This window comes from Fusarium proliferatum, assembly GCF_900067095.1.
Source record: "Fusarium proliferatum ET1 genome assembly, contig: FPRO_scaffold011, whole genome shotgun sequence".
NCBI classification, from domain to species: domain Eukaryota; kingdom Fungi; phylum Ascomycota; class Sordariomycetes; order Hypocreales; family Nectriaceae; genus Fusarium; species Fusarium proliferatum.
The window spans coordinates 1460120-1477411 of NW_022194800.1; the positions used below are offsets into that span (position 1 = coordinate 1460120).

The 17292-nt window shown below is 48.0% G+C and overlaps 7 protein-coding genes across 7 annotated transcripts; 4 read left to right on the forward strand and 3 right to left on the reverse strand.

Moving 5' to 3' along the window:
• Positions 1-667: 667 nt before the first annotated feature.
• On the reverse strand, positions 668-1546 carry FPRO_08684 (uncharacterized protein; the record flags this gene model as incomplete). The annotated part of the gene is made up of 1 exon (XM_031222379.1): positions 668-1546. The coding sequence occupies one exon, from the start codon at positions 1544-1546 to the stop codon at positions 668-670; it is 879 nt and encodes a 292-aa protein (XP_031087844.1).
• Positions 1547-2160: 614 nt separating this feature from the next.
• FPRO_08685 (uncharacterized protein) lies at positions 2161-3492 on the reverse strand (the record flags this gene model as incomplete). Its single annotated transcript, XM_031222380.1, has 4 exons — positions 2161-2202; positions 2357-2983; positions 3036-3165; positions 3218-3492. 4 exons carry the CDS (start codon positions 3490-3492, stop codon positions 2161-2163), a joined length of 1074 nt encoding a protein of 357 aa, XP_031087845.1.
• A 701-nt stretch (positions 3493-4193) lies between these two features.
• Positions 4194-5224, forward strand: FPRO_08686 (uncharacterized protein; the record flags this gene model as incomplete). The annotated part of the gene is made up of 3 exons (XM_031222382.1): positions 4194-4313; positions 4365-4413; positions 4464-5224. 3 exons carry the CDS (start codon positions 4194-4196, stop codon positions 5222-5224), a joined length of 930 nt encoding a protein of 309 aa, XP_031087846.1.
• Positions 5225-6112: 888 nt separating this feature from the next.
• On the reverse strand, positions 6113-7632 carry FPRO_08687 (uncharacterized protein; the record flags this gene model as incomplete). The annotated part of the gene is made up of 2 exons (XM_031222383.1): positions 6113-6716; positions 6767-7632. The coding sequence occupies 2 exons, from the start codon at positions 7630-7632 to the stop codon at positions 6113-6115; spliced, it is 1470 nt and encodes a 489-aa protein (XP_031087847.1).
• A 1130-nt stretch (positions 7633-8762) lies between these two features.
• FPRO_08688 (uncharacterized protein) lies at positions 8763-10764 on the forward strand (the record flags this gene model as incomplete). The annotated part of the gene is made up of 7 exons (XM_031222384.1): positions 8763-9183; positions 9238-9420; positions 9475-9809; positions 9863-9987; positions 10040-10335; positions 10403-10504; positions 10568-10764. The coding sequence occupies 7 exons, from the start codon at positions 8763-8765 to the stop codon at positions 10762-10764; spliced, it is 1659 nt and encodes a 552-aa protein (XP_031087848.1).
• Positions 10765-11167: 403 nt separating this feature from the next.
• FPRO_08689 (uncharacterized protein) lies at positions 11168-13109 on the forward strand (the record flags this gene model as incomplete). The annotated part of the gene is made up of 2 exons (XM_031222385.1): positions 11168-11977; positions 12030-13109. The coding sequence occupies 2 exons, from the start codon at positions 11168-11170 to the stop codon at positions 13107-13109; spliced, it is 1890 nt and encodes a 629-aa protein (XP_031087849.1).
• A 1135-nt stretch (positions 13110-14244) lies between these two features.
• On the forward strand, positions 14245-16427 carry FPRO_08690 (putative flavoprotein involved in K+ transport; the record flags this gene model as incomplete). The annotated part of the gene is made up of 5 exons (XM_031222386.1): positions 14245-14673; positions 14739-14986; positions 15037-15185; positions 15237-15571; positions 15618-16427. 5 exons carry the CDS (start codon positions 14245-14247, stop codon positions 16425-16427), a joined length of 1971 nt encoding a protein of 656 aa, XP_031087850.1.
• Between the last annotated feature and the right edge of the window lie 865 nt (positions 16428-17292).

Sequence of the window (17292 nt, forward strand, 5' to 3'; positions counted from 1 at the left end):
TGGCTCTGTGGCTTGTCACGCAGCTAAACTCGGTCTTATGCCCCAGCAATTCCACCACCAAGATCTCAATAAGAAAGTTACCTTGATGCCAACATACGTAATATCAGAATTTGGCCCCGGTAAGCTAAAAGCCGTCAAAGTTCAGCCGTCGACCACAATCCTTACGTAGATCTGAGGGAACCCTAAAGCCACGCCCAACTGAGTGCTGGTCTCAGCGCCACGATCCGTTTCTGTCTCCGATCTGTCAATTACCTTTATCCGAATAGGCCAAACTGTATGGAGTATTACGTTCTTTGGTCATTGTAGTGGGCGCATGATACGCGTGGAGGGTTGGGCGAGTGATGTCTTTCCAGCGAGCCTTGTGGCTAAAGCTAGACTTTTGCTATTTACCTTAGCTAAGGTAGTTCTCCAGTACGGAGGGAGTCCAGCACGACATTATAGTTCAGTTACATAGATTGGATGTATTATAATTTACAATATGCAGAGACAGGTCTCTCAAAGGGACTTCTTGTATGGGCTTGCAAATTATTTGGCTATTTACTCAATAAACCTACAACTTCACATTTTCTCAACAGAAGCAAGGTTTAAGATATTTTGCGGTTCAGTCTTTCGAAACCATGATGAATTAAGAAGTTAATATCGTGAAATTGATACAAGTCTGGTGTAATCAGCTGGAGTCATTCACATGCTCCTGTCGAATCCTTTCCGTCTGTACCCTAACAGCCACATAACTTGCAATGATCTCTCCCAAGAAATCGTCAGCAATATCAATGTAGACACGCATCTCCCACCATTTTCCACCTTCATTTCCAGGCTTCTTTGTTTTCCATACCAACGCTACCAGCCTATCGTAAGGGTCAAGGAGACACAGTATGCGACCCTTGGCACCATCGCTGTCTGATGAAATCTTGCGCATTTGCCACAGTAGCACGCCTTGTGAGCTATGCCATAAAGTCCCAGCACCATAGAGATCCCAAGCAAGTTCTTCCTCTGCCTCCATCTTGTAAGTGCTCCATGATCTGTGCGATGTGACTTCGCGGTTTAGAACCTTGATATCCGCATCCCAGATTGTATTGGCGCGGAGATGGATCTGCGCGATCTCCGTTGATAAGCTAGGAGATCGCATGAGAACTTGAAAATGAGGGCCTGATTGATGCCGATTCCAACTACAAGAGCTTGATTGGAGGTATTGGTTCTCTTTTTTGTCTCTGGGTTGAGGAACAGCCATTCCTGGTGTTTCTATAGTGTAGTTGGTTGAAAATTCGGGTGCGAGGCTGGTAAACGAAAAAGGAATATTATACCGGCCCTTTTCAATTCCAAACTTTCGCTTTGGTTTTAGATCGGTGAAGCGCTTCTGGGGATTTACGACCCAAGCTTTGTTCATGTCACCCGGGACGCCAACGGGACTCTTAGCCGTTTTGGCACCCGTCTTGTCGCTCACTACCACCAAATCTGATTCGTCGTACTTGACTTTCGAGTGCGCATTCTTCTCAGAAACGAGGCGTAGACCGTAGTTCCGACAGAAGAAAGCGAGCGAGCTGTCCATCCTGCCAGCGATGCAGCAACATGCACAAACCATAACAGACAAGCAAAACATGAAGGCCCTAGAGATTATAAGTCACCAATCATGGAATAAAGCAATGATGTTTTCCTTACTCAACGCCTGTCGAGCTGCTGGAAGTCGGGACGTTCAAGGGCTCGCCCAAGTGGACCAATTAGTGTAAGAGAAATAGCCACGGGGCCCTTCACGCTATTGCCAAATGGAGTTTGTTTGGAATTAGTACGTGAAGCTATTTACATCTTACTTTGTTTATTTTACTTTTCACGTATAATTATTCTAATTGTCTTTGGTCTCCCCTCTGTTCGACTCTATCCGTTATAGAGCGCGCGAGGCGCAAAAGGCAAAGACAACTACCACCAGTCCAGTGCCAACTATGTAAGAAGCATGGCAACAAATACCATAACCAAGCCGTCGGTCACCCGTTCCCATTCAGGTGTCCATGGAACCTTGGTCGGAACCAACACAACCCATAGCGAGGCTGGCGACCGCGATAGCTCCATTGAGATGGAACTTAAAGAGCGCATGAGTATGAGTCAAAGTGGGATCGTGACAACAGTTGAGACGACGGTTGCGACTTCACCTGCTCAGATTCACGATTATCATCGTCCAAGCAGCATAACGAGCTCAACGGCAGGATTGGCCTTTTAGTAGAAGCGCTAGCCACTAGTAATCCTTACTATCTAATCCGTTAACTCAATTTACGTCAATGCTATCGAGATCGCCAAAGATCAACACTCAAAACTCAAAGATTAATAATCCTCACTCCCGTGTATACACAAGCTTCCCGCCACTTACCCTGCCCTCCCTCATGTCGACCAGTCCCTTCAAAATGCCCTTCAATCCACTCCCTCCTCGATTTAGAAAGACACGCGGCGGCTTGATCAGCCCCTCTTCGAGGAACTTCTCAGCCAACTTGACAAACTTCTTCTGGAATGCAAAGTCTGCTGGTACAGCCTCGTAATACTTATTCTCGTACATCCACGGATTACCCGTGGCTGAGTATGCGAGGATAGATTCGGCGGTCACGTCAGGACTGAGGCGTTTTACTTCGTGTTCAGGCCCGGGGTTGAGGGAGATGTAGATCGCGGAAGGCGACTTTTGGAGAATTGCTGCGGAGGTGGTGATGCTGATAGTGTTGGGATGGGTGTCGAAGATGTGGAGGAGAGGACCGCCTGATAGTCTGAGTATGTCGTCGACGAGAGTTTCGGACTTGTAGTCAAGGACGTGATAGGCACCCAGAGACTTGACATAATCCGCGTTACTGGGTGACGAAGTTGTAATCACCGTGGCGCCAGCAAGCTTTGCAAATTGGATTGCTGATATCCCCATGGCTGTACTGCCACCATAGATGAAGACAGGAAAAGGCTCCTTTGACGGGCCATCTGGAAGAGGAAGATGCAAATGCTGGTATAAGCCAACGCCCTGTCAAAACTATCATTAGCATTAGCCATCAACATGTAGAGACCCAGTGTACCATAGTGACGAGTGCAACACCCTGAGTGGCAGCATCTTGGTCACTCATGTTATCCGGGATCTTCATCTGAATATCCCCCTTGACGTGAATCAAGTGCGCAAAAGCACCATCATGCTTCCGCAGAATATTCCTAAAAGATGTCAATATAGGCCATACACCAATATCACAAAGGCTTTGCATACTGCCCGACGACACCACCAGCAATGCGATCCCCAACTTTAAAGTCCCTCTCCACTCCAGGTCCAACTTCTACAACAACACCTGCATAGTCTGTTCCAACAACAGCACCGGCACAGCTCTCATCACCTTCTAGGCCAAGGTGGTAAGCATCGTCTGGGTTGATAGCCCATGCGGTGGGTTTGACTCTGATATAACCTGGCTCAAGTGCTGGCACAGGAATGTCCTGAACTTCAGCATGGCCCGGGCGAATATTAACGAGAGCTTTTGTAGTGGTCATGATGTGTCTAGTACCGAAATGCTGTGTTGTTGATAGAGGCACTGAGTTCTTGGTCTGCATATAAGTACAGTTCCAGGTTGAGGATTACGTGATGTGATACGATATGCCTGACTAATTGTCGTATCACAGCATATGTCAGCCGTCAAGTCGCAACGTTATGCTAATCTGCTTATCGATAGTCATACCTCCTTAACTTATCAGCTTATGTTTGAGTAACTGCAGAACTGCATTAGAAGGCTCTTTTGCAAAATGAACTAAGAACCTACCGTCATAACTACATCAACTACATCAGGCTATAGATTGTGTTGTCTTTTTCTTTTTTTTTAAAGAATTTAATATTATTTACATTATATAAAATAAAAAAATTAAGTAAGGCAAGAAATATACTTGTATATTATATAAGTAATGAATATATAGTAATTATATTTTTCCTTTCCTTAATAAAAAAAGCGGATATAAACTCTACTTAATCCTTTTTTCCAGTAGCTTGTTGGTTAGAATATCTGTCCCTCTACCCTGCAAGCCTCGGTTTGTTTTACTCGGCCACCAATCAAGTCCGGGGTATTAACACTGGGCCCCCTTCCCCACACCCCGCAAACCTCGGTTGATTTCACTTTAAGATATAGTTCCACCTCTCCTCTTTATTCACTTCTCAATCATTCTTCCACACACTCACATACATAACCCCAAAATAACTCATCATGTCAGGTCCCGGCGTTGGCTTTGAGTACCCGCCTGTTAAGGTGACGTGGCTGCAGCGCGATGTCCTCCTCTTCGCCAACACCATCGGCGCTACCGTTGATGAGCTGCACTTCCTCTACGTTCGTTGTGATCCTGTTCAGAAATTCTGAACTCGTACTGACAAGATACAGGAGTTTCATCCGAAATTCGCCGTATTCCCTACTTACCCCGTCATCCTTCGTAAGTCCCGCTCCTTCAACCCTACCCCGCAATCATTAACCCATCAACAGCCTTCAAGAAGGATTCTCAGGAAGTAGTCGACTACTACAAGGAAAGCAAAGCTGTTCAAATCCCCGGTGTCCCCAAGCTCGACTACACACGCGTTGTTGACGGCCAGCGGAAGATTGAATTCCTAAAGCCTCTACCAACTACTTCTGCCGGCCGCAATTTCGAAACCCGCCAGAAGGTCGTCGGCGTCTACGACAAGGGTCGCCCTGGCACTGTCCTCGAGACGCAGACTGACCTTGTCGACGTAGATTCTGGTGAGGTGCACGCCCGCATTACCAGCAGCGGCTTCTTCATCGGCCAGGGCAATTGGGGAGGCCCCAAGGGTCCAGCGACGGAGAACTATCCTCCACCGAAAGACAAGGCCCCTGATGCTACGATTGAGGTGCAGACTAGTGCTGAGTCGGCGATGTTGTACAGGCTGAATGGTGACTACAACCCGTTGCATGCTGATCCTGAGCCTGGGAAGAAGATGGGTTTCGGAGGAACAATTATGCATGGGCTGTATTCGTGGAACTCGACGGCTCATGCGCTCTTGAAGGAGCTGGGTGGTGGGGACCCTGCCAACATTAAGGAGTATCAGGCGAGGTTTGCCAGTCCCGTGAGGCCAGGCGACAAACTGGTTACGCAGGCGTGGGTTATGGGAGTCAACCAGGACGGTTGGTCCGAGGTGAGATTTGCTACGCAAGTCGCCGGTGGCAAGGTTGTTTTGAGTAATGGACTGGCCTTAATCAAGGTTACTGGCCAGGGTAAGAGTAAACTGTGAATAGTCCTACTTGATACAGAAATCTTCACTAATCAATCCGCCCTTATCTTTTTAATTCGAGTAAAGTATAAAAAGGAGAGATACATTACAAGCGTACTTGTCTCCTATCTATACTGAACTTTGAAACCTTGAAAGTTATCTTCAAGAGCACTGTAGCAAGTCCTTCGATACAAAGGGAAACCATCCATAAAGGCCGAGGGCTCAACCCTCTTGCCAGGAATATTAGATCCGTCATACTGTTGCTATGTGTACGACAAAGTTCCTCGGTCCACCTCTTCTCTGCTTCCAGTGTGGGCTCAACCGACTCGATCCCTTCTTCCCGTATCTTGACCATTTGATCTTGTCATTAAAGCACGTTCGCTACCCACTGCCGGGCTTCACTTCAGATCAATCAGCAATCCCTACGTGTAGATCAAGCCTGCTGCGACATAAGTTTTTCCGTGTTTAGGTCACGGTCCCTATATCCGATAAACTCAAAAACTTATGATAATCTGCAATAAAAATCACGGTTATAACGGATTGGTCGAGGTGGTAACAGAATTTGACATGGTTCACCTTGGGAATGGAACCTCGCCGATTATGAGGCCCTTCTGGTGTGAGTAGCTTTCAATGCGGGTTGTCAGCGGCAGGGGTTTAATTGGCTCGTTCCGGCACTTCGAGAGCGGCTATGGGAAGCGGCGTTTGATCCTCGACCACGTCGCCATGTGAAAGCTTGCAGCGAAGGCCTGATATTTGTTCTTATTCTGCCGGTTTGTTTCATTCAAGTACATCAAGCTCTAGAATGTTTTGGAATACACGCAGTGTGATAGGTGAAAATGATATATCGTAATGCTGCCATGTCATGTAACGCTGTGCTTTCGGCACTCATCTGTCCCAATCAGGTAGTGACTAATCCCATTCCAGCTCACCCATCCGCGAATAACGATGATCACTACTGCCTAGGCAGCCGATGACATCCTCAGCCGTCGTTGCAACCCGCAGAATAGTAGCATCCTCTGTGCCAACAAACCCTGCCTGTGCAGCTTGACGAACCCAGTCCATTAAACCCTTGTAAAATCCGCATACGTCAAACACACAGATTCCACATTGATGAATACCAAGCTGGTACCAAGTCGTTGTCTCGAGGAGTTCCTCCAAGGTACCGTATCCCCCACTGAGAGCTACAAAGCCACTCCCTGGAGCGCCACCAATGACTGCCTCGATCATGAGTCTCTTGCGTGTATGCATGTCTTTGACGACAGTCCTGTTCCCGAACTTTGAAGGGTCGGCCCTTTTCTTGGTGAGTCTTTCTTCGTACTTGGCGAGTGCAACGGGAATGATGCCCTGGACGGCACTTGGTCCCGAGAGTTGCACGAGAGTGCTGGCAATGGCGCCCATGATCCCAGTTGTTCCGCCGCCGTAGACGAGCTTGTAGCTATGTTGGTGTAGAGCAAACGCAAGCCTTTTAGCCGCATCGATGTGACCCGGATCATTCCCCGGAGAAGATCCGCCACTAGCGCAGGTTAGCTTAATGTTAGTAAGTAGGAGAGAAGGGAGATCTACAATAGACCAACGACTCGAGACTTGGGGCTAGAGTTCAGTGTTCCGTTGGTGGAGACTTTGATCGTTCGCAAACTGTAGCACAGGTCGTTGAGCATTGAGATAGCAGGTATCTCGACATCTGACATCCACGAAGCCTTGTTAGTGACAGGGAGGCTCATGCATACGACGCCGGCTTGGTGCAGAAAAGGGTTCAGGATAGAACGAATCCACTCGAGTTGATGGAAGCCGTACTGCAGAGTGTTTGCATTCATCAGTGCGAGACCCCTCTGGAATGACGACTGACGGGCGTTGCATGACGAGTCTGCCTCGAGAAAGGGATAGAACTCTTGATACCCAATGGCCTTCCATACTCCCTTGTGGAAGCATGCGTTATCATCGAGGAGACTCTGCTGCAGGTCTCTCAACTCCTCTAGTTCGGCCAGAAGACCCCTCTCGAGCATCTCGCTGGCTCTAACTTGGATGGACTGCCAGTATGTTGACTGACGCGGGATCAGAGTTGCAGCCACGAACCGATACTGCCGCTTCAGTGCCTCGTGCAGCAAAGGTATCGCGAGAGAAGTCGAACCGCCGACAAGAATGGGGAGTTTTCCTCGATTTGTGATATCTTCCATCTTGTCAGCAGCTTGGGCCACAAAGTCATTGGGCTCCTCATTAGCCTCGAGGTAGTCAATCAGATGATGAGGAACATCAGCTATCTCATGAGCAGTAGGTTTAGCTGTGATAATGCTTCCCGCTTTGTAGCACTGTAGACTGTCGACGGAGATAACCTCGCTCGGAAAGGCTTTTGCAATGGCGACCCCCAGTTTGGTCTTCCCCGAGGCGGTAGGGCCAAAGATAGCGATGCAGAGCTTTTGATTGGATTGCATGACTGCAAAACTCAAACGATGATAGGAAAATGCTGGGTGGTGAGCTGATAAGCAGACCACGAAAGAAGCAAAACAGATTTCCTTTATGTTTAAATAGTCTACGCCTAGTTCATACAGTCTGGTTAATAGCGCATCTCTTGCAGAAGTGAAAACGCTCATGATGAAGTTCGTACCGATACTCTCGTTCCGGTCCGAGACCCGATAGGAAATACAGATACTCTTCTTGTCACAGCATTCCGGGGTAAGCACGGAGTACTTCCGTAAACCATCATATGCATAACACCGAATAGGGAAAGTTTGTCACGGCTTCATAAGCTGGCTAACAGGGGTATTCGCAATTAAGATTTGACGAGGTCGATCAGAGAAAAGATGGACAGGGGTCTTGATAGCAATGCATGTCAGTGTCGGTATATCGATCGGAATGGGCTTCCGTGCTCAACTGCCGTTATTTGTATATCGTCTGAGGGCAACTTGAGCCTATGGATGCCACGTCTCTTTGATGAAGGCATGAGGATGAGTTGGTCAAGTTCCAATATGATTTGCTCTTATTCACTCTCTATACCTCTTACGTCTAAACATTAAGTTCTCTGACATGGATTCGAGACCAGGAAATTGGTAGGTTGTAATGACGTGAAGTGACACTGGAGTAACCAAGAGTAAGAGGCAGGTCAACTTGGAAATATGAACTTAAAATGCCGAAGTTCCTTGATATCATGCTATGTCAGATGAATTCCGTCACCAGTCTTGATTTCATCCCTGTTGCTTTGTTTCACCAGCTCGTTCCTCGCTTACAGAAGGCAGATCTAGCCCGATCTATACCATCGCATCAGACTAGCTCCCGATTTGTTCCTACGGGGGACGAATCAGCCGCCCTGAGTAGTAATACCCTAGACGTCAGACCAGTGTGCTCGGGTCTCTCATCTATTCTGCACTTCTGCCATCTCCCAAGGAACAGGCCTACTTTTCGAAATACTGATGAACCCACCGGAAAGGACTGCTTGATCGCACAGTCAGTGCTCTTATCTATCGGAATCCTATGATTCCGGAATCCAAAAAGTCTTCTATAATTTCCCCGTTGGTCTTATCCCAAGCCTTTCCGACGTTGTTTGCGATCTCATACTGCCCTGAAAATGTATCCCACTTCATTGGCCATCGGAACGGGGTTATTGTCCGGAACATTTGCCCACGTTCTAATGTTTCGAAAGGGGGAATGGGATCTTTACACTATCAAGATACTACAAGGACTTCTCATAGTCTTTAGTCTCCTAGCACTGAGCTTCAAGAGGCTGGGAGCTACTGAGGCTGGAACTCCGTACAGCTTCTTGGAATCCATCACAGCATCCATATATATGGTTTCTTTTATGCTCTCAGGGACCTTCTCCAACATACTCCTTTACCGTATCAGCTTTTTTCACCGCCTGTACAAGTTTCCGGGTCCTTTCATGGCCAGAGTCTCCAACCTTTATCTCACCAAGCGTTCCGTTGCTAGCTTTCAACTCTACCGAGAGATTCAGGATCTTCATAGGAAATATGGGGATATTGTGCGCGTGGGCAAGTAGCAACGTCCTCGCCACCTAACAATGGTGCTAACCTAATGTTGTATAGGACCCTCGGCACTATCGATCCTCGATGCCAAGGTCTTCCATGCAATACATTCGAACAGTTCGCCCTGCAGTAAGGGACCCTGGTACAATATCGAACAGCCGGCCATCTCTCTCCACATGTCGCGGGACAAGAACGAGCATTCCCGTAGGCGACGAGCCTGGGACAGGGCGTTTAGCTCAAAGGGTATTTTTCGAAAAGCCAACATCAAGATTAAAGAAGGCTGACTACTTCCCATAGCTCTCCGTAATTACGAGCCCCGCGTGGTCAAATATACCGGCCAGCTACTCGATCGATTAGAAGATACCCAAGATATGCCTGTCGACATTGCAAAGTGGTTCAAGTTCTACAGCTTCGATACCATGGGTGACCTAGCCTTTGGTCAGAGCTTCAACATGCTAACAGGTGGCGTTAAGCATCCGTTCATGGCACTTGTTGAGTCGCACATGGCAATGGCGGGGACCCTCAGTCAACTGATATGGATGTTTCCCCTGTTCAGGGCAATGCCTTTTCTTGGTCGGGAAGATGCTATCTTCCAGAAGTGGCTGGAGACTCAAGTTCGCCATCAAGAACAGGTATGTCACGACAATGTTTAGCCTTTGGGGCAAAGGCTAATGTGATGATGTAGAACAAGCCAGACCTTCCGAATATTTTCTCGTGGCTCCTTGAAGATTATAAAACCCAGTTATATCCCAAAGAGCAAGACTGGTTAAACTTGCAAGCTGACATGCAGCTTATAGCCGTTGCTGGAAGGTGAGGTGATGCTCTTCACGTGGCAGAGCCTGTTGGCTAATCTTATATCCAGCGATACCACTTCTGTAACACTTACTTGCCTGTTTTACTTGTTGGCTACCAACAAAGATGAGTGCAAGAAGCTACAAGAGGAGATTGACAACTTGTTTTCCAGCTCTTCACACCTTAATCACTCGAGCTTTGCCAAGTTGACATACCTCCAAGCTTGTATTGACGAGACACTGCGACTCTTTCCTCCAGTGCCCTCTGGATTGCAGCGTATGACACCTCCAGAAGGGCTACGAGTCGGTGACATCTTCATTCCCGGGGATACCATAGTGACTGTTCCATCCTATACACTATATCGAGGTATGCAGCACCATATGATGAGTAAACTACCGTTCGATGTACCTTGTCAAATTAACCTGGCTAATAGATGAACGGTACTTCACCGCTCCTGACGACTTCGTCCCAGAGCGCTGGACGACAAGACCAGAGATGGTGAAGAACGATTCAGTATTTGCACCATTCTCAGTTGGTAGGTCTTGACCATCCACAAAATAATATTTCTTTGATCCTTGAGGCTAATAGCATTATTCAGGTCGTTATGCATGTGTGGGTAAGCAATTAGGTCTTATGGAAGTTGGCTATGCTGCTTGTATGATCTTACATCGCTTTGACATCTACCTTTCTGGTGAGGGGACTACAAGCAAGTCGGTGTTTCTTAAGGGTCTGAAAGACCATTTTACACTAGATGCGCCTCGGCTTGATGTTGTACTTACAGCTAGGAAGCACTGAGCTGTTTTACCCATATAGCCTTGTTTTCTCAACAATTTTTTGATTGCTATAAATAGAACTATCATACTGATTTCCATGAATATATATTATATAGTACTACTCGAGTAACGTGTCTTGCGAGTACTCTTCGTATAGCAATTCAGTATAGGTTAACTCGCTGTCACAAGCACAGGGATCATGAACAAACAACTTGACTTGTTTAAGATTAGACCCATACGGCCAGGCCACTAACCCACCAATCTCGCTTCTCGGAGACTCCTAAATTTTACACCATCACATTTCAACATCACCATCTACTGCCCAACAGAGCCAGCACCTCCGTACTTTGTTCTTGATCAGTAGTTTACATTCAATATCCAACTATACCATGTACTCCTTCAGCTGTCAAATCTGCGGCGTCGACATGGCCACCGCCCGCATCCGCACTCCAGATGAGCCACTTAGCGCAGCCTGGAACTTGGAGGGTGCCGATTACGTCGGCTTCCGTAAATGGCCGCATCAAGATGAGTTTGAGGACAGAGATAGTCCACAATGCGCAACAGAGGATCGGGGCCCAACTAGACCTCCAGAAATTAACGCATGGCCGGACCAGGATGATGAGGACGACCCAGATTGGACGCCAGATGCACAGATTTTCAGTGATGAAGAGCCTCTGGAGTATGATTCCGGATGGGAGACTGAGAGCGACGGTATCGAACCTGATGTCTCATATATGTCTGGTGAGGAGGACAGCGACTATTCAAATGCTGCGCCTGACGAGTACCCTCTTGCGGATCTTTATGAAACCACATTTCCTGATCGTTTACCGCACGGCACATGGCACAACACTCTAGCCTACTACACAGGTGATCGCCAACATTCGCAGAAATGGTCTCTATTAAGCCCCGACCATTCGAATGTCCCCCCAGAACACATCGCATCACCCTCATGTCAAAGTCTGCAAGGTATCAACGGCCATGTCCTCAGCGTTGCACAAATGAAGAACTGTCGAAATATTCGATATCTCGTCCCCAAGTCGTCAAGCTGGAAAGCTGATTCCAGCGATCAACTTCTCGAGGCAAGCCGTGATAATCTGTTCTACGTATCTGGAGAGTCAAACGGCTCAAATATGATTGAGAGTCGAAATTTCAGAGGAACTCATTCGTTTTATCCACCACGACATGGATTGAAGGAAATAAGCACAAGCTGGGTGTATGTTAGCGAAGGTTGCATGGTAAGCTTATTTGATGGGCTTTGGTGGTAATAGTTGCTAACAGGTAGGCCAGGAGCTTGAAGAGTTGCTGGTACCACTTCCAGTACATTCATATTGTCTCGATATATATGCGAAAACCTCAATGCGCCGCCTGGGATATGTTGATTTGAATGGATTGTGGCACTGGCGTGAGATGCGAAACATGCCAGCTTCATACGGCCTTGAAGATCGTATTCCAGAACGTATACGGAAACAGACACACTTGGTAGAACTGCAACGAGCCCGCACGCAGTGGGACTTCCCTTGGCTCCATATTCCCGGCGATGAGTGGCTTGTCGCAAACCCTGTTGAGATCCCCGGTATATCTCGAGTATTGGAGTCATGCATGGAAGACCTGGAAATCAGGAGGCACAACCAGCACACGACAGGGTTCTTGGCCCTGCCCTCTGAGGTTATTCAACATACTCTGTCGTATCTTGACATAACTGACGTCGACAACGCGGCCAAGACATGCAGGGCGATATTCACTCTTGTGCAGCCAGTATTCAGAGAAAGTGTACTGAAAGACATGCCTTGGCTTTGGGAGGTTCTTGAGAATAATGAATATCCTGCATCTCGTGACTGCCTACCGACATGGGATCCTCTTTGTCCTTTGGGTATACCGCCGCCAACACTCCCCATCGGCTTAGAGCCTGAAGAAGAAGAGGAAGATCGATGGGCACTAATTCTCTCTGAGGAGCCTGAGATGGAACAAGCCCGTAATGTGACCAAGGCCGCTAACCGTCAGCGCCGGGGGGAAATTATTGCAACGTATCATGAAAAGCTAAAGGCCTTACTTAAGGATTGGCACAGCTTTCGCAGACACGTGGAGGCTTGGATACGTGGAAAAGGCGAGCGACATGATATGAATTGGAGGCGAGTATGGCTTCTGTTCAGCCCTACGACGAGCCCGTTGCTAGGGATTAGAAACAGGGCAAGGATCTGGGAGGATTGTCAGAGTATTATGGACTTTGTTGCTTTGGCTCGTGGGGGAGGGGATATGGCAGAAAGGCATAAGGAGTTGAAGGCCAAGATATCAGAGCTGATTGATGAGAGCTCATATGGGTTGCCTGATACAGACCCAGATGTTCCTAGTTGGTTGCAAGCATATTAGTATCAGTTCAATTAGATTTCACAAATAGTTAGCGCAGAGGGAAATTATAGAGACATCAGAATTCCCTGTATATCGTGACACAACAAATAGTAGCCATCATCAAGGCCCTTGTGGTCAGTCTCTCCTTCAAAGTCGAAAGCATGTTAGAAACTCAGGTTGAATGAATTATGGGGATGACACTCCAAGTCTTGAAAGATATCATATTCCAGATATGGCCAGATGATCAGGATCATTTTGAAGCACCAGAGATGAACGGGCATTCCCTTGTCTCCACCACCCAAATACGGAAAGATTCGTCATACCAGACAGTGAGCTTGTCAGATTATGTAACAGAGTATGAGCTGCACTACAGCAGTCATGATATCTCATGAATGGTCGTCAATGATGCGGCGCCCGTAGAATCTGCATGAAGGGGCCAGATAGTATCTCTGAACTTACAGATGGGTGCGCACCAAGTTGTAAGCTGCATATGCAGTACCTCAGTAGTTCTGTGGAGTCATGAGGACCGAATCTCCGATAAACAGCCGAATATGCATATACATGCACCAATAGACGGTGCTGTGATGTGCTTCGTCGGGCGGTCATGCAGGGTACATCGGGTTCCAATATGCTCGTCACCTTGTCCGATGAAAACTCTTTTGCAAGCCATATCGTCCGGACAATGCCATCACGAAATCATTCTTGTGGTAAATAATGCTTTATGGTAAGCCAGGCTTAAAAAAATAGCAGTTCTCGACCCAGCCTCAAAATAGCTGATTGGTACATCGCGGGGATGTTTGTTGGTGGCTTTCACATCAGTGTTACACCAGCCGTTGGCAACCAACAGCATTGATATCCCCAGCCCTATCGCGATTCGACAACTTCTTCTGTTGGTTCCGGACCCCGGACCCCGGGCAGGCAGACGCGTCACCTGTTTGATGCAAGCTGCATGAGGAATTGGTTGGTTGGTCCGGGAGTGAGCAAACATGCACTGGAATGGATATAAGGCTGCCCGTCGTTACATCGTCTCTGGCCATAGCGTATAATCGTCCACTTTTATACCCTCTGCTTGACCAGTCTCACATTATTGATAGAACGCATCCCCGCATTTCATATTAGTATTTCGCCAACTTTGCAAACTTCGTATTGTCAGAAAATGGGAGCTAGTAAGTCAATTGCACCGATAGTCACTCCCTCTGATGATGACCTGAAAGACAATTTTTCTGAGCCCTACCCCCCAGCTGCAAGTCTGCTTCAGCTCTTCGATGAACGGCCTATCCCTGTCCTTTCACCGAAAATTGTCGAAAAGATATCCTTTGCAGACGTCGATCCATCAGACCAAGCCACGGTCGTTGTCAAGGCATTCCACGATGCTCTGAGAGAAAACGATGTCCAAGCTCTTCACGACTGCTTCTTCGCTGATCAAGCCTACTGGAAAGATGCATTGGCATTTACTTATCATCTGCGAACCTTTTACACTCCTTCGGTTATAATCGCCAATCTGGTGGAAACGAACAAGATGAGAGGTCCCTCTATGAGATGGAACATGGAGAGTGCGGTTTTCGTCGCTGCGACACCGGTACTAGTAGGTTTGAAGAGTATCAATTTTATTGTTGAGTAAAAGACTAACATTGCCTTTTTCTACTCTAGCAATTCATTGACGTCGCGTTGTCGTTTAGAACGGTATCGCCCGCAGCTTCATGCAGTGCAAGAATCGTACTCCTCCCGGTCGAGAGCGACCAGGGCAAGCTTGAGTGGAGGATCTGGATTCTGAGCACCAAACTTGAGAACCTCGATGTTCATCCAGAAGACGAATCTCTACTTCAAACACCCGGTCGCAACCTGAATGGTATGACAGAGATTGATACCGACGTCTTCATTATTGGTGGCGGCAACGCGTTAGTCAATTAATCAGTGCCAACTTCTTCTCTGACTAACTGTTCAGTAGTGCTGCAGCTCTCGCCGCTCGGCTCAAGACCTTTGGTGTCGAGGGTATCATGACTGAACGGAATGCCCGTGTTGGCGATAACTGGGCCAAACGCTACGACTACATGAAGTTTCACGTGCCAACTTCATTCTGCGACATGCCGTACATGAGTGAGCTAAACGGGGCCTCCATAGAGACGGGGATACAGCTAACACGTACAGGCTACCCAGAGGAACTCCGGGGCCTTCACCGTCTGAGCAAGGATGAACTGGCCAATCACCTGGCACAGTATGTCGCGTCATTTAATCTCAACGTCATTACGTCGACAACGATTCAGTCGACGGTCTACGATAGGTCAAGTAAGAAATGGACGATTGAACTGCAAATTCCTGCTGGAGTGGTTACAGTGACTGCTAAGCAACTAGTCCAGGCCACGGGTGTTTCCTCGCAAAAGCCGTATGTTCCCACTATTGCAAGTGCAGAGGTCTACAAAGGGATCAACATCCACTCGTCGGATTACAAAAACGCAAGAGCACTGGTCGAACAAGGCGTCAAGGTTGGTGGACAAGCTTCGCCACAGTCATACAGTCTAACATATACAGTCCGTCCTCATCAAAGGATCAGCAAACACGGCTTTCGATATCCTCGGAGACTGCCATGCAGCTGGTCTCGAACCAACAATGGTCGTGCGATCGCCAACATACATCTGCCCGTTCGAGTATATCTGCAACGACGTCAGTCTAGGCGCGTACAACTTTGACGTCGCACGCGGCGACAGGATGTTTCTCATGCTTCCATCCGCGGTGGAAGGTCAACTTGCGCGAAACCTCTTCAGAGTGCTCGCGTCTAAAGAGCCAGATCGCTATACTGCTCTTAGACGAGCTGGATTTCCTGTACTCGATAGTACAGACCCTAAGCAAGCGCTTTTTTCTAATCTGATTGAGAGAGCTGGTGGGCACTACGTTGATGTCGGTGGAACTGACATTGTAGCCCAGGGCAAAGCCAGCGCCAAAGCAGGAGTCGAACCAATCGCGTTTACTGAGAGCGGTCTTCAGTTCTCGGATGGAAGCTCGGCCGCCGCGGATGCCGTGATTTGGTGTACCGGTTTCGCAGATCGTGACGTTCGGTCCGTAGTCGCTGAGATTCTGGGAGGTGAAAAGCACACAGCCAGTGATGAAAAGATCCTTGGGCCTCGTGGAATTGCTGATCGTCTCGACGCAACATGGGGGATTGACGCTGAGGGCGAAATACGAGGAATGTGGAAGAGACACCTGAGACTGGACAATTATTGGGTCATGGGAGGTTATACGCAGCAACATCGGTGGCACTCGCGGACGTTGGCTTTGCAGATCAAGGCTGCTCTGGAGGGGATTCTTCCTCCGGCTTATCGGGACACTCTTGGGAGAGGTTAGCTGTTAGCTCGGATAGCCCCCGACTTCCGAGGTGGTGATTATTGATCAAGTCCGACCGCGTCCTTGAGAATCTTCTGCTCATCTGAATGGTCTACAAGGCTTTGCCTGCTGATGTTCCGGTAGTCCTATAGTCCACGAATAGGGATGTATGATCCCCTGCATCAATATATTTGTCTTTGGGGTCTGTCACCCACCTTAGTGGACATCCAATACGGCAAACACGTTACCTTGCAGCTTCGGATATAAACTTTCTGCAGTCTGGACGACTGGAAGAAAAGTACTGCAGTAATGTGAGACATATCACCGTCTTCTTGCGCTTCTACACTTTGGCACGGAGTTGTAAAACTTGCCATATCGATCTTAAGAATTATAACCAAATAATGCATTCAAACATCACCAACTTCGCCTAACCTCCACTTATTCTGCGTTCTCGTCTCGATTTACGCCGAGAGCAGCGAGCGAAACACCCGACTCCCCGAAGATCCATGTCTCCACCCGTAAACCATCGATCGATTGAATAACACGTCCGGGACAAGACGGTAAGTTCCGTGAGTGTGCGGATGGCTAGCCAAGTCCAGTCAGCGTGAACAAGGGATGATGTTATGGCGTGTTTCAAGCTTGGGGGCTAATTTGTCCATAATTCTCGGTCTATGGGTCTACCACGTCGCCCCGACAAAGCAAGAACAGCCCTCTACTTTTGATGAGGGGCACAGATTGATTAGATGAGAGGTCGTATAGAAGAGGCACAGCAATGGATATCTTGCCTTCTGGGGTCTAATCACTACTATGTGCCGTGGAGCTTGTCATGTTGCCTGCGTCAGCAGCCCATCAGTATGGATGTTATTATTGGGGTTCATCAACGTAG